The 16961-nt window shown below is 40.3% G+C and overlaps 1 protein-coding gene across 3 annotated transcripts in view; it reads left to right on the forward strand.

Annotated features, from left to right (window-relative positions):
* Positions 1–16961, forward strand: part of SLC26A7 (solute carrier family 26 member 7) — a 166354-nt gene that overhangs the window by 118137 nt on the left and 31256 nt on the right. For all 3 annotated transcript variants that reach the window (XM_053896518.1, XM_053896517.1, XM_019453436.2), the window contains exons 9-11: positions 544–657; positions 9065–9142; positions 10157–10252. In XM_053896518.1, coding sequence (XP_053752493.1) covers positions 544–657; positions 9065–9142; positions 10157–10252 — 288 coding nt within the window. The remainder of the gene's footprint in view (positions 1–543; positions 658–9064; positions 9143–10156; positions 10253–16961) is intronic.

The raw sequence follows: 16961 nt of genomic DNA on the forward strand, positions 1-16961 counted from the left end.
AGAGAAATGCTCCCATACTTGTGATTGGTTTGGTGAGAAGGAACCATAAAGATAATTGAGAAGGAGTGGTCAGGGAGATAAGAGGAAAATAGGAGAGTGTGAGGTCCTAGAAGGACCTAGAAGGAGCCTTTAAAGAGGAGGAAGTGAGCAACTATCTCAGATGCCACTTTTAGGCCAAGTAGGTAAGATCTAACCACTGGATTTAGCTTTGGGGGTGTCATTGGTGGAGTGGTAGGGGCAAAAGCCTTGAACATCGTGACTTAAAAGATGGAGGAGAAATGGGCAACAGAGACCATAAATCCTTGTACTTTCCTATAAGGTGGTTACAAGCATTAAATGAGTGAAATGCTTGCAACAGCTTCTGGCTCATTGTAAGCACTCTATAAAAGTCAGCTATTTTTGTAGTGATGGTTAAGTCACAACAAATGGGGAGAACAGAAATGGGATACAAACAAGCCTCATCCTTTGACAGGATGCACCTGTGGTCACCAAAAGTTGATTGTGATTGAGTAATGCTATATTCTCCTATTACCCATCTTGTAGGAATTTTTGGCCCACGGCCTCAGCAACGTGATTCCTTCATTTTTCTTCTGCATACCAAGCGCCGCTGCCATGGGAAGGACGGCTGGCCTGTACAGCACAGGGGCAAAGACGCAGGTAACCTCATTGTTCAGAATGGGTCAAAGCACTTCCGGTAACTCTCCCTCTTGGACAGTGGGAAAATTGAGCTTCTCTCTAAAGACCTGGACATATTTTCACTTCTTCAACTTTTTTTTTCTCTAACTGGTTTCGAGAAAGTTTGTCTGTCTGTCTGTCCGTCTGTCTGTCTTATGAATGATCCTTCCAGAAGCAGAATGACTAGGCGAGCAGTCAAAAATCCTGTACTGGTGGCAGCTTGACTGTTGGCAACGTTTGAATAAAGCTCCCTCTAGTGGTGCTGCTGATTTTGTTTTTGGCTAATCTAACCAGTCCATTTGAAAAAACTTCCATTTTTGTTCATTTTTCCTTTCAATGAAATGAAGTCAATTATAGGCAAAATTGGTCCTTGAAGCTGACATTCCTGTCTAGAGAGAGGTACAGGTAGATAAATGAGTAATAAGTCATCTGTGCACATTTTATTGTAGGAACTGAAATCGATTCAACATTTGTGGACAGCCTGCTGTATACCTGGCATTATGCTGGGTACCATTAAGCTGACGATGGCGATAATGAAGGTGTTGCCATGATTTTGATGACGATGGCGGTAGTGTTGGTGGGAGCATGCGTTGAGTTATGTACCAGGCACTGCACCTCATACTTGTTATATGTGAAGTCATTTAACCCTTTAGGCAACTCTGTGAAAGAGGCATAATTATTATCCTCAGTTTCCACACGAGAAAGTTGAGGGAAAGAGGGTTAAAATAACTTGCTCTGGTCACAGAGCTCGTGAGTGCCAGAGCTGGGATTTGAACCCAGATAGATGCACCTCACCTCTTGCACTTTTAAGTACTATTTCATATAAGAAAATTTATGTATATGTTAATATAAGAAGTTAATATTAACAGCTAACCATTTTTAAAACAATACACATTTATTTAGCATTGGAATTGAGTGAGAATTTTTTTTAATTTTATTTATTTATTTTGGGGGGGGGGGGAGGGAAGCACTGAAGGGGCAGAGAGAGAGAGAGAGAGAGAGAGAGAGAGGCACAAACAGGCTCGACACCATCAGCACGGAGCCTGAAGTGGGGCTCAAACTCACAATGCATGAGATCGTGACCTGGGCCAAAATCAAGAGTTGGATGCTGAACCAACTGAGCCTCCCAGGTGCCCCCAAAATCTAGGATTCTCTACTAGTTTCCATCTGGTTTCTCATGAGGGGTCATATATTCAATTTCTGCTCTTCATATTCAAGGTAGATAAATAGAGTGGCTAAGGGCATGGATTCTAGAGCCTGGACTTGTTTGTGTTCTGGCTCACCACTAGTGGTTGAGTGACCTTTCTGACCTAACTGGACTTGGGCTTGGCTGTTGAAGTATTTGTTATAAAGATTATATGCTTTTTGGTATAAAATATACATGCTTACTTAGCCCAAAGCCTGAGCACTAAATAAATACTCGTTCATTGGTAACAATGTTCATTGACTGTGTTGTTATTATCGTTAAATATTTTTATTAGAATAAAATCTTTCCAGAACCTTTTGTTTAACATTTTAATATTAAAACATCCTGGTTTGATTGGTGTGCAGTAAGGCAGTTTCTATTCCAAGCTGCCCCTCCAACTTGCTGGGGATGTTGAGTAGGTTAGCATCTCCATCCATCACATGGACAAGAGAAGGTTGGTGTAGACTCTGTGAGGTGTCTTCCCCCTGAGTATGTACCATACCTAGAGTTTCCTTAGGCATCTACTGCTTTTCCAATGACTATTCTGGTAATAACAAAACTGTCTCATGAATCTCTGTAGCTTTAAATATTCAGTGTCTCAAGGAGACAATACATTGAGAAAACATGTAGTTATTTTTAAATCTTGGACTTTTTTTCGTTTAAGTTGGGCATAAAGTTGCTCAACTAATGGAGTGAGGATGGAGAAGCACCTTTCTCTGTTCTGCAGGCCACATGTTTGAATGATAAGAACAACAGAACTTTTCTAAGGACTTTTCAGAGTTATTTTTCTGCCTGGTACTTTTTTCTGGACTTCAGAAAAAGTGAAAGAAATCACAAAACACAACTTCAGAGAAATAAACGAAGCTTAGCAGGAGATTATTTTCATGCTGTTCTGCTTGTTGAGACGGTCACCAATCTGTTCAACAATTCCCATTAAACTGCACAGAGAAGGAATCTGATTTAATGTGCATACCCAAATCGAAGATGCTTTCCCATGGTAGTCATTTTAGACCTTTAACACTGCAACTGTTAAGTTTATGTGGGTATAACTGATAACTGACATGATTTGAAGAAGGCACTGGGGAAGCCAAGGCCTTAAAAGTTTTTCTTTTTAAATAGGCTATTTGTGAAACCAGTCTTCTGTGGGACAAGGCTTCACAAAACAACCCTTTAAATGCCTCTGTCTTTTTTAGGAACTAGAGTTATCCCCAGCAAATTAATCAAGAAGACCTAAAAACTTTTCAACATTTAAGCTAATGATAAGTAATTAAAGGAGCAGTGGGAACCACCTTCCATTGTTAATTATTTCACTAACTTTTTCTTATTCAGAAACATTATTAGGCGGCACCTGGGTGGCTCTGTAGGTCAAGGATCTGACTCTTGATTTCAGCTCAGGTCATGATCTCACAGTAGTTAAGACCAAACCCTGCCTCGTTGTGCGCTGGGCATGGAACCTGCTTAAGATTCTCTCTCTCCCTCTCTCGCTGTCCCTCCCGTTTGCACGCATGTGTGCATTCTCTTTCTCTCTCTCTCAAAAAAAGAAACATTATTGATATTTCTCTGTAGAAGGTTATTTTTTTTTTAATGTAAACATGATCTTGTTACATCCTCCTAAAGCCCATAGAAGGCTTTGCAGAGGTCTCAGAATTCATACCTGTATTTACCTACAAGGTTCTGGGTGCTTCCTTCTGTAGCCTCATCTTGGATTCTTCTCTTCCTCTTTCTCAGCCCTGGGGCTGCATGGTCCTCCTTCCTTCCTGTGGGCCACACGTGTCTGTGGCTGCCTCCCCTTCCTCTCTAAGTGAAGTCCTCCCGTCCTTCATATCTCACTGCCCCTTCTGGCACAAGTGTTCTTCTCTTCAGGGTCAGTTGTACACAAAATGTTTGTCAGTGCGATTTATATGATTCATGCCTACCTTCTATCCTTGACTTAAGCTCCTAGAAAACAGCGTCCTTGGTGTCTAGCCCAGGACTCAGCACCTAGTAGGTGTTTGGTAATTATGTGTGGAAAAAAATGAATGAAAAATGAAAACATTAGATAATATTAAACTAGTCAGTTTTGCTGACATTAAGCAGGAACAGGTGAGGGGTGCCTGGGTGGCTCAGTCAGTTAAGTGTCCGACTCTTGATTTCAGCTGAGGTCATGATTTCACAGGTCATGAGTCTGAGTCCCCATCGGGCTTCCCACTCTCAGCATGGATTCCTGCTTGGGATTCTGTCTCTCCCTCTCTCTCTCTCTCTCTCCTTTCCCCTGGTTGCGTGTGCTCTCTCTCTCTCAAAATAAATAAATCACACTTAAAAAAAAAAGGGACAGGTGAATACATGCAGTTTGTATTGGGACTTATAGTACCTTTGAAATCAGGAAAATCCCACTTGAAACCAGGCTCAGGGTCACAGACTTTAGAAAAGTGCTGTCCAGGGGCACCTGGGTGGCTCGTCGGTTAAGCGTCAGACTTTGGCTCAGGTCGTGATCTCACAGTTTGTGGTTTTGAGCCCCACTTCGGGCTCTGTGCTGAAAGCTCAGAGCCTGGAGCCTGCTTCAGATTCTGTGTCCCCCTCTGTCTGCCTCTACCCACTCACACTCTGTCTCTCACTCTCAAAATTAAATAAAACACTAAAAAAAAAAGTAAGAAATAAAAGAAGAAAACTGCTGTCCAGTAGAACTGTAATACGAGCCACATAGGTAATTTAAATTTTCTAGTTGTCACATTTTAAAAAGTAGAAGAAACTACTAAAATTAATTTAATAATACATTTGGATTTATCCAATGTAGTCAGAATATTATTTCAACAAAGAATCTGTCCAAAAATTGTCAACAATATGTTTTATATTATCTTCTTATTGTACTAAGACTTCAAAATCTGGTGTGTATGTTACATTTACAGCCTATCTAAATAAGGACTAAACACATCTCAAATGCCCAAGAGTCACATATGGCAATATTAGTGCATTTAGGACCATTTTACATACAAAAGAGTTGATGGTAAAGCCTTTCATTGCTTCCAAAAATCAAATTAAAATGTTTGCATTGAGGGGCGCCTGGGTGGCTCAGTCGGTTAAGCATCCAACTTCAGCTCAGGTCACGATCTCATGGTCCGTGAGTTCGAGCCCCACATCGGGCTCTGGGCTGACAGCTCAGAGCCTGGAGCCTGCTTCCAATTCTGTGTCTCCCTCTCTCTCTCTGCCCCTCCCCCGTCCATGCTCTGTCTCTCTCTGTCTCAAAAATAAATAAACGTTAAAAAAAATAAAAAAAAAATGTTTGAATTGAAATAACAAAAGATACCGAGTATTTACTACCAAGTGCCACAGTCAGAGCCCAAACACAGTTCTATCCTCCACACGTTGAGGCCCTTTTTACAGTGATTCCCTTAAGATCTGACATGCTGAGCATGGATGTCTAGGAATAAGAAGGTCTCGGGGCTGCCTGGACACACCAGCACAAAGCAATGTTGGCAGGTCTTGCTTCTGTCCTTCCCTCTGAAGATTGGTAATCATGGGAGGGAGCACACAGTATGCCCTGGCTCTCTCCCCTCTGCATTTCCCTTTGCTTCCAACAGAGTAGCTACACTGGTGCTCTGCGGGCAGTTTGGGAGGCTTCACAGAGCCATGAAGGGTGAGAAGCAGCGTCGGCTGCGGGCAAAGCTCAGTCAGAAACGACAGCTGGCGTGTTTTCCTGCAACACTCAGATTGCCTTTGGGTTCTAATTGCCAAGCTCTGTTCCTTTATTCTTTCGAATTTGCCTTATTGCTTCCAGCGTCTTTAAAGCTGTCTTCGTCTAGCCTTTGTGACCCAACATCCACTCTCTCCATCTGCCCTTTCCCGTCACTTTGGCCATTCCCCTACTTTCCACAAAACTGGGCATATAGTGCGCTCTCAACCAACTTTGCATCTTTTGGCAACCATTTAGGAAGGAAATGGCTGGCATCTCACTCTTCCTCCGGCCGTCTAGATAGGTAGGGGTAACACTAATGGTTGCAGAGTCCCCTCTGTAAGCAACCTACAACATATATGGTATATGTAATAAGGTAACAAGAAGAAATGTAGATTTCATTATCCTTTATACAGAATTAACTCAATATGAGTAGTTAGATTTTAGAGCAAAAAAATGTCTCTAGTTATTTAGTTAGTATGACCCGGAAAGAACTGAAGAGTAGCACACCTAGACAGTGTTTGCCCTGTACATGACTAAGGGTGCAAACACTTGTCCTTACTAGTTACAACCTAAGCCAACTTGAAACTTACTAAGAAGAGGACACTTAAGTGGTGTTTGTTTTCTGAGTTTAAAAAAAAAAGTAACAAGGTTCTCTCTTGTTTTGAAGGTTTATTTATTTGAGAGACAGAGAGAGAGAGAGCAGGGGAAGGGCAGAGGGAGAGGGAGAGGGAGAATCCCAGGTAGGTTCTGCACTGTCAGCGCAGAGCCTGATGCAGGGCTCGATCTCACAAATTGTGAGATCATGACCTGAGCCCCAAATTGAGAGTCCAGCGCTCAATGACTGAGCCACCCAGACACCCTGGTTCTCTGTTGTTTGGGTTGCAACTTACCTTTACAGTTTTTCTCTTGGTAGAGAAGAGAAACATAAAAAGCAACATTTCATATGCAAAGTACCAGATATTCAGAAATCGGGTCATACTTGAAAATACAGCTCAACTGTGTTCCAGAAACCTGAGGTTAGACAAGTCTATGATAACACCGCAAATATCTGATCTTTGTTCAGCCTCTTTGCACAGTTACTGAGTGGGCCATATATAAACGATGATTTGGACCGCATGATCTCCAAGATTTTTACAAATCCATGTTTCAACATCTGCGGGTCTTCGCTATGGAGACAACAAATGTCAGTATTTTGAGAGCTTAGAGGGAAGGAACTATTACATCATTGATTTCTATGAACTAGAGACACTGGACAGAGCTGATAAAGATTTCTTGTCCAATTAGGTACACTTACCTTATGACCTAGGGCATCAACGTTTGGTGAGGCAAAGTGCATTGAAGGAGCCAACATAAGCCATTTGCTTCTCTGGTCTATTTCACTGTATGACTTACCATCAGACCTACACAAATAAACTTTTTTACCCATAGTTTATCATCCTTTGCAAGTAACATCCATTTAGTTCTCAATTCATGTTGATAGTGACTGAAATCATAGTTCAGTGAGTGCACAATTTGATTATTGATGTACATACAAAGAATCATGTGAACGAAAGGTCAGTTAAATATTTGAGAAAAGCCCAAAGGTGGTTGTAGTTTACTGTTTTTAAATAAAATTATTTAGTTAGGTCTTAATTTCTATAGCAGCTTCAGTGAATTATAAGGTATTTAAGAACTTTAAAATACATTTGGCTTTATGGATCCCAACTTGGCTCATAATCCACATGCCTTCTCACTCCTGAACTCTATGATCTTGGCCAAGTCACTCTGCCTCCCTGTGCCCCAGAGCCTTCCAAAGGGGTTTAGACTATAGCTGCCAAAGTTCACGTCTGCAACTAAGACGAAGGGTTTTATTTTTAGGTACATTGTAGGTATATGCATGAAGAGGCCCACAGAAGGGTACATGCTTTCATTATCCTTTGTCATGAAATACACTTTAGCATCTGGTGTCCTTTTCTTTCCATAAACATGCTGAGTCACTGAGCTAGTCGAATGAATTCTCTGATCTGCTCTCTGATCTGCTTTCTCCAGCCTAATAGAATGTCAGACATATTATGCTGTTTAAAAATTCTTATGCAGTGGGTGATGGACATTGAGGACCTGTTGGGATGAGCACTGGGTGTTCTATGGAAACCAATTTGACAATAAATTTCATATTAAAAAAATTCTTATGCAAAATCACCAATCATTCCTAAATGATCAGTACTATAACAGTTTGGTATACTGTGATTTGTTTTATGAGTGATCTTAAATCCCTAATGACTTGTTTCCTACAGAAGGATTTTCTTTCCCCTTTATATGCTGGGGAGTGTCAGAGATGAGTTCCACTAAATATGAAAGGAGCCAGTGTCTACTGTCACTTAGCTTAATGGTTTTGAGTTTCATCTATGCTGTTGCCTGTATTAATTATCTGTTTTTTTTTATTGCTGAGTAGTATTCTATTGTATGGATGTACCATTATTTATCTATTCACCAATTGGTGGGATTTCACTTATTTATCATTTTTGGTGTTTATGAATAAAGCTGCTATAATTATTTGCATATAGGTATTCTCATGGGCGTATGTTTCATTTCTCTTAGGTAGTTCTGGGACACATGTAAGTGTATGCATAACTTCATAAGAAACCATCAAACTCCTTTCAATGTGGTTTTACTATACTGTGTTCCCACCAGCAATGTCTGGAAACTCCAGTTGCTCTAAGTCCTTGCTGACCCTTGATATTAATAGACCGTTTACATATTATTTTTTATTTTAGCCATTGTGATAGATCCTGCTTCCCTTTCCTATCTCCATAATGATATTCTGGGCATCTCTGTGGTCCCACGAAAGCCCTCTTTTCTCCTGTTAGGCTGACAGTTTGGCCAAATGTTTTTATTAAGTCATGCACATTCACTTCTGTCAGATCAGGTTCTCTATCAAGTGGAGCATAGCTAGGGGTCAGGTGTTCTGAATTGCCTTTTGTCAGCAGGTTGAGTTGGTTGGAACACGACACTAATGACTCTTCAGGATTAATAAAATTAAGCCTATTTCACTACGGAGACTGCTCCTATAATCCCGTATAACTGCTTCATCCTAGAACCCTTCCTAACAAAGAACTCCAAAGAGAATAAATGCTTCGGTGGAAATTTATCATCAGCAGAGAAAAAAACTCTAAGCTGCATATTCAGTTATTATTCAAACTCGCTACGAAATGAAGAGAGTCAAGCTGAACAACAATGGGCTAAAGGACTTTTAATTGAAATGTCACTTTCACTATTAAACAAAAAAAGCCATTGCTGTGATGTGTGATAAAAGTTGATGGTGTCCTATTTCTTTGCGTGGAATTGCTTTTCTCTCATCACTGACTTAATTTGATTGCACCAGTTTGTCAGCTGTCACGTTTGGGTTTCCTCTGCTGCAAAATATAGATAATGGTAGTCTATGCAGTTCAACAATCATGCACCAACATTTGGTTTCTTATAATCAAGATGAACTAAGAATTATATTTCCCCCATAACTTTGGAATAATAAGAAAGTCCAACACTTTCTTTTTTGTCTGTCTTGTACTTTACAGGTGGCTTGTTTAATATCTTGCGTTCTTGTCCTGATAGTCATCTATGCCATAGGACCTTTGCTTTACTGGCTGCCCATGGTACAGTAGTCCTTTTTCAATATCTACTTGTCAACGTTACTTTTAATGAAATCATCGTATATTAAAATGTCTTATGAGAGTGGATTCAATGATCCTGTATATGAAAGCCATGTGACATAAGTAATGATTGAATGAAGGGAAGGTGGACAGAGGCCACCTGTGATGGGGGAGGAATGGGAAAGGACCGTGGCTGTTTTCTATTTCTTAGGCTCACGTGTAAACATGGCATTGTGGAATTAAATTTATTCTGGGCTCATTTGGAGGGGAGAACTGGGCAATCTCTGTTATAAGAAATAGGCTTTGGAAGAGCTTTATCAGAACTTGGACTGTTGGAAAAAATGTGTGCAGGGCAAAGGAGTAGGAAATCAAATACATCTTGCCACCTTTGATACATCTTTATACAAACCGATTCAGAACACCAGTGTTAACCAGTGTTTACCTTGCTTTTCATAAGCCTGGGGCACCAATGTGACCCAAGTAAGTTCCTGGTCTTCTGGGGGCCAGAGACCATCTTAATCCTGTCTTGTTCTAATTCTTCGTTCATATAGTGAGAATAAATCATTTCCACAGGAGGATCATCTAATAATCAAGTTCACTTTTCCAGAGAGTTATAAATATCTTCAGGTGAAACCAGATAATTGATATTGAAGGCAATTATCAAGAGATATATAATATAAATATTTAATTTTCTGCAACAAGTTTCAAATGGCAGTAGATAATTAAAGAGTACATTCAGCTATATAACATACACCCTTATAATTCATGACTTTCCTTTTTTTCTTTCTTGTGTTTTAGAATGGCGTTAAGTTTTACACTGTGATTTTCTAGAATTGATAGTATATTCCTAAAGTACAATAATAGGTTGGTTCTAAACAAAATGAGTATTGTTTTAGTCTTCTAAATGGTGATTGCTTTTCTCTAGTAAGTACTTTAAAAACAAACAAAAATACCTTGGTCCTTTTAAATTCAGATTAAAATCTTTATCTTCTTCATCAACTTATTTCCTATTTATAGTGTGTTCTCGCAAGTATTATTGTCGTGGGATTGAAGGGAATGCTAATACAGTTTCGGGACTTAAAAAAATACTGGAATGTGGATAAAATTGATTGGGTAAGTAGATATTTGACCTAAAATTACTGTCTTTGGCTTGACCATGTATTGCAAAATCAGCTTTTAATATTTTTATTTGCAGAAAAATAGTTTTGGCCATTTGAGACTTGTCTGCTACTTGTAAACTACTGTTTATTTTTTTCAGACTATTGAGGCATTAAAATAGAATATGTCTTTATAAGAAACAGAAGTGGAATTTTGTCCCAATTTTGACTGATGTTTTGTTTGAGAACTTTGAAGTTTATTTATGTATTTTGAAAGAGACAGAGAGAGTGCAGGCGGAGAAGGGGCAGAGAGAGGGAGAGACAGGACCCCAAGCAGGCTCTGCACTGTCAGTGCAGAGCCCAACATGGGGCTTGAACTCAAGAACCGTGAGATCATGACCTGAGCTGAGGTCGAGTCAGACACTTAACTGACTTGAGCCGCCCAGGCACCCCTTTTGCTTGAGAACTTATAAAGAAATGCTAGCTAAATCGAATGGACTGGAGACTCTCAATTTCCATTATGAATTGATTTTGGAAGTGAAGCTCATCAAGGAAGTACACACTAATAGAAGACATATGAAGAACTGTCATTAATTGCTAAGAAACGTGTTACGTTAATATAGGGTGAATGTATATTTTTTAAAAATTTTTAAAGTTTATTGACTTATTTTGAGAGACAGAGAGAGCAAGCAGGGGAGGACAGATAGAGGAAGAGAGAGGATCAATCCCAAGCAAGCTGTGTGCTGTCAGCACGGAGCCCTACACGGGGCTTGAACTCACGAACCATGAGATCAAGAACTGAGCCAAAACCAAGAGTTGATGCTTACCCGACTGAGCCACCCAGGTGTCCCAATATAGGGTAAACTTCTTAACAGTGACCATATTCCTTCTAAACATAAAAAGTCTCATTTTAGTTTTAGAGGGGTTACATTGAGAGGAGCATTATGTTAATTGGATATTAGGGGATTAAATCATACTGAACAATGATAAAGTGTGGCTTCCGCTAACAGAAATGTATGACATACTATTTCTAGAGAAATGTGTCCGTGTGGGAGCATCCAAAATTCGTTCTCTTTCCCATATGGGTAAAGTATTTCGTAAGTACCTTCTGTTTATTATGACATTCATCATATTGAAATGCAATTAGCTATATATCCCCCCTCCTTCAGAATCTTTGTTCCGACTTTGGGTGCCTACTTTGTGATGGTGCCTACTTTCATAATACTTCTCTCAAGGCTCAGTACCCTCCCGCAGTACAATGCTGGGTGCTGCCGGAGTCCAGCTCCAGCAGGTCCAGGGGTTCCCGAAGGATGAACGGCGTCGGCGAAAAAGTTAAAAAAAAAAATAAAAAAGTAAATAAAAATGGGCACAGACAACAGCGGCGTGTTGAACTGGCTGCTTTATTGTGGCAAATGTGGCATTATATTTGTTAGCAATTTCCTCGTAGCGTACGTCATCTACGTTTTCTGGCATTACCTAATTCTAAAAATGTGCCAATATGTAATCACCCTTCAAGGAATAACATGGTTATTTTCTCATAATGTTTCCTCCTGCCCTTCACTTATTAATTTCTTCATATTATTTTCATTATGTATCTACGTTTATCTATAATCTATAAAGCATTTGCTTTGCTGTTTTCGTGAAAAGCCATCTATCTCTCAACACCTCAAGTGGAACAGTTACAGGGACATGACCTCTTAGTTGTTTTCCCAAACCATTTGTGGTTTGAGGAACAAAAGGGTTCGCCTTGGTGCCAGGAGGGGGCCAAGAGGGCCTTAGAAACCCACGCCTTATACATTCTCAGAGAGACAATGCACCTAGGAACTAATGAACCATTCTGTACTTTAACCGTCTAGGTTCAATCATTATCTGGAATGCCTCCTGGGGGCCAAGTGGGCCTAGGGGATGGAGTTAACCTGTGCCCACAGATACACTCCTTTGTTGCCGGAGTGGGGCTTTCAAATCCATTTGTCCCTCCTTTGCTGGCAAACGTATGAAGCTATCCTTCCTTTAGGTAGAGGAGTCTTTATAGGGGGTGGCAAGGGCTAAACGTAGGGCCGCACAATTTCCTGGCGGAACCTTATTTCTTTCCCAATGGTTCTTTTCCCAGGGGGCCTGTCGAGGGCAATTCCCCAACAGACAGTTCCCCAGGTGCTTTTATTAAGGCCAAATTACATAAAAGCGGGAGTACGAGAGGCTTCACTGTCCGTGGGCCGCCCTGCAGTCCCGATCCGTCCACCGCCTGGGCCGTGCCATCAGGCTGGTTGGATAGCTCGGCTTCCAGCAGGGTGCCATGAGGAATGCAGAGATAAATAAGAACTACTTGTCTCCTCCCGACACTTAACATTTGTGCAGGAAGCAGACATAGAAACATTAACTTACTATGAAAGGCATGCTACAACATGACCCGGAAGCAAAAATACAAGCTTGGTTGGGGGTGGGGGGGAACACCAGGGTGGTTCAGTCAGTTAAGCATCTGACCTCAGCTCAGGTAATGATCTCACGGCTCATGAGTTTGAGCCCCGCATCGGGCTCTGTGCTGACAGCTCAGAGCCTGGAGTCTGCTTGGGATTCTGTGTGTCCCTCTCTCTCCACCACGCCCTCACTCGCACATGCACATGCGCTCTTTCTCTCCCAAAAATAAACATTAAAAATATTTTTTAAAATGTACAAGCTCAGAGCTGGGAAAAAAATGGAGGCCGGACCATTTAGTTTGGACTGGGTCGATAAAAAACACTCCGACAGCAGAGCTGAAATGTGAATTGAGACTTGAAGGAACTGTATTTGATCGGCAGGCCAAGAGGTTAAAATTAGCCAGACTGATGGAGGATCATGGCTTTTTAAAGGTGATATGTGTGAAGTAGCACATGGAAATAGAGAAATTAGAAGATGCAGACTGAATTACAATTTATTTGGTAACTCAGATAAAGGTAATCCTGAGGAACTCATTAATTACATAAGACGGAGCACATTACCATATTGGAAGGGAAGAGATGCCAGGGAAGGCTTCTTCCAGGAAATGATGGGTAGAACATCTAGTAACAGATGGGGTATAGAAATCACCGAAAGGAGAAATAAGAATGAGATTTGTGTATTAGAAGGATTGCTTGAGTAATTTAGGGAAGGTGGATGAAACTGTGTTAGTAAGTCAGGCAGATAAGTGAGGAAAACCTGGAACAAAACTGAGACCAGGAGGTTCAAGAGGAAGAAATAAGCTTGAAAAATATTTAAAACATTGCATTAATTGGTCCTCACCACCAATTCATCATATACAGTGCATCAGTCTAGAACTACTTCTGAGTTTCTAGTTAGGAACATCATTGCAGGAAGATGATGTCATTCAGTTATAGAACATGGAAGATTGTTTGAAGGCATTTAGTGGTTACTTTTAGTTAGTTGTTTTTGTTTTTTTTTTTAATACAGGTTCTCATTCCTGAGTTATTTTTTTCAATTCATCTCTTTGTTTTCTGTATGTCATCAACAAGTAGTTTTTCAAGAAAGGCTCATGTGTTTTATATTCCCTTTTTTTTTTTTCTTTCATAGTAGAAGGAAGTTTTTGACTGAGTCTAACATGCTTCCCTCAGGACTGTTTAGACTTGGCACTGTCTTTGGGTATTGAGGGATAAGGCAGAGAAATCACAGGTCAACATGTTTTTTTTTTTTAAGTTTATTTATTAATTTTGAGAGAGAGAGAGAGAGAGAGAGAGAGAGAGAGCAAGCATGAGCAGGGGAGGGGCAGAGAGACGGGGAGAGAGAATCCCAAGCAGGCTTTGCACTGTCAGTGCAGAGCCCCATGTGGGGCTCAAACCCATGAACTGGGAGATCATGGCCTGAGATGAAATCAAGAGTTGGACACTAAACCAACTGAGCCACCACATGCCCCAACATGATTTGTTATTTTATCTGAATTAGTTTTTCAGCATGGATGCTCAGTGAAAGTCTTACCTGCCCATGAATTTGGTAATATTATCAGAATATTTCTTGTGGCTGAATACCCAGTATCAAATTCCTATGAGAGCGACATATATTTTTTATCCCCAAACTGAGGATTATATACAAATTTTTTCTTCTAATATATTTTTGAACATTTTTTTTCAAACTAGATGTTCTTTTAATGAATTATATATTTTCTGATTTTATTTTGTCTTTTTGTATCTATACATTTTCCTATGATTATTTTTGGGAGTGTGTATGTGGTTTCTCTGGGCTATTTACTGTGTCTCTGGTTATGGATTTCTAGTTGTGATTATCCTTTTTTTTTAGCTTTAAATATGGATTTTATCTCTAATGTTTTTATTTCCATCCACATCCTTTTCTGAATTCTTCCAGCTTATTTTTTAATCTTTCAGGTTTTTTTTTTTAAATACAGTTTTTCTTCTTTGACCTTTCAAATCTCTGTGTGTGTGTGTGTGTGTGTGTGTGTGTGTGTGTGTGTGTTGTATGTGATTATATTGCCTATTACATGTCTAAATCTACCCTCTGTCTCTGTTTCATTGTTTTCTTTCTTTCCCCCATTTCTATGAATAAGTCCCTTGTTGATTCTTTTATGATTATAGTGCATTTTTAGTGGACCTGTTTGCTGAAAAATAATGTGGGAAGGGCACTAGAGCAGCCCACGGCTCTGATGTAGGTATGTCATCAGAAGATTTGGCCCTTGTTGAAACAAAGCCTCACAATCACGGGCTCTCTTGTGACCTGACACTTGCTGCCTTCTCTCCATTCTTCACCTGGCTTCACCTCTGTCAGTCTCCTACCCTTAGGAAGCAAGGATGCAAGCGATACAAATGGCATTTCATTTTGCTGCTCTTCTTTCTATGGTATCAAATATAGATTAGATGCATGCATTTCCTTCTGTGGTGGCCCACCATTGCCCCAAGAGCTTAGAGCTCTCATCAAAATATTACTATATAGAATTTAAAAAGCCGTTACATTCATTTCAAGAAATCTATAATTGATTGAAATTTGGGGGTAAATGTGTTGGCTTCCAGTGTCCTCCTTGATATCATCCAAATTTCACAGTATTTGTCAAATCTACACCATATTTTAAATTTTTGTAATGTTTATTTTTGAGAGAGAGAAAGAGCATGAGCAGAGACGGGGCAGAGAGAGAGGGAGACACAGAATCCAAAGCAGGCTCCAGGCTCTGAGCTGTCAGCACAGAGCTGGACGTAGGACTTGAACTTATGAACTGTAAGATGGTGACCTGAGCTGAAGTCGGACGCTTAACTGACTGAGCCACCCCGGCGCCCTACACCATAATTTATAGTTAAGAGTCGTGACCATGTTCTTGTTTCATTGAAACTGGGTTTTCCTCCCTATACATTCATTCTTTATATTGTTTTGGATGGATTTTAATAGAAGGTAGTAGACTAAAAATGCCTTTAATATACTATCTAAATCTGCTATCCAAATCTATACTTAAAAATATAATCCTGGCAGCGGTATGGCAAATGGCTTACAGTGCTGATAACAAAAGCAGGAAGTTAAATAGGCTGTCAGAATAGTCTAGGCAAGACATAGTAAAGTGTGAATTAGGGCAGTCTCAGTGAATTGAGAAGATGGTATGGTTTGAGATAAGTTTTTATTAATAATTGATAGGACTTGGGAAGTGATTGGACAAGTAGATAAAAGAAGAGAAAGTAAATATGATTCCATGGTTTCTGATTGTAGTGTCTTTAAAAATTTTTTTTTTAATGTTTATCATTGAGAGACAGAGAGAGACAGAGCATGAGCAGGGGAGGGGCAGAGAGAGGAGGAGACACAGAATCCGAAGCAGGCTCCAGGCACTGAGCCGTCAGCACAGAGCCCGATGCGGGGCTCGAACTCACAAACCGCGAGATCATGACGTGAGCCAAACTCAGATGCTCAACTGACTGAGCCACCCAGGCGCTCCTCTGATTGTAGTGTCTTGAAGAATATTAGTAATGTAACAGAAAGAACATTGAAGGAAGGGGAGATTTGGGGGGGAAGTTATTGAGTTTGCATTTGGACGTATTGGGTTTGATGGTATTGGTAGACAGTTTGATAAATGGTTTAATAGCTCAGAATTGGTAGTCTCTATGTAGAGGTGATAGTTGAAAATTTGGAGTAAATAGTATGGTGTGGGCAAAAAGTATGGTTGAGAAAGGTGACGAGGATATAGCAAACGCATGATGGTTGAATGAAACATTGGGTTTAGCTTGACAAAGCCCTCCTAAGATTGAAGTGGACAGGTATCTCTTAGTTGCTAAGGAACAACAGTGAGAAGCCGTGGATGACCTGGATATGATCTGGGCAGAGCACTTATTGTCAGAATATTACACAGACTTTTTGGATATAGGTTACATTACCCAAGGTAGAATACATCCAGATTACTCAATAGATAGAATATGTCTAAAACATCATGGATGTGGAGTTACCAAAGATGTGTGTATATGTAAAATAATTTGAAGGTTGAAATTTTAAACAGTCACGTGAGGGGCACCTGGGTGGCTCAGTCAGTTGAGCGTCCGACTTCGGCTCAGGTCATGATCTCACGGTTTGTGAGTTTGAGCCCCGCATCGGGCTCTGTGCTGACGGCTCGGAGCCTGGAGCCTGCTTCGGGTTCTGTACCTCATTCTCTCTCTGCCCCTTCCCCACTTGTGCTCTGCCTCTCTTTGTCTCTCAAAAATAAATTTTAAAAAATGTAAAAAAAAAATTCAAAAAAAAATGTTTTAAAAAGTCATGTGAGCAATGATCACATGAAA

Source organism: Panthera pardus, unplaced genomic scaffold, assembly GCF_024362965.1.
Source record: "Panthera pardus isolate Hobbes unplaced genomic scaffold, ASM2436296v1 HiC_scaffold_7, whole genome shotgun sequence".
Taxonomy (NCBI): Eukaryota; Metazoa; Chordata; class Mammalia; order Carnivora; family Felidae; genus Panthera; species Panthera pardus.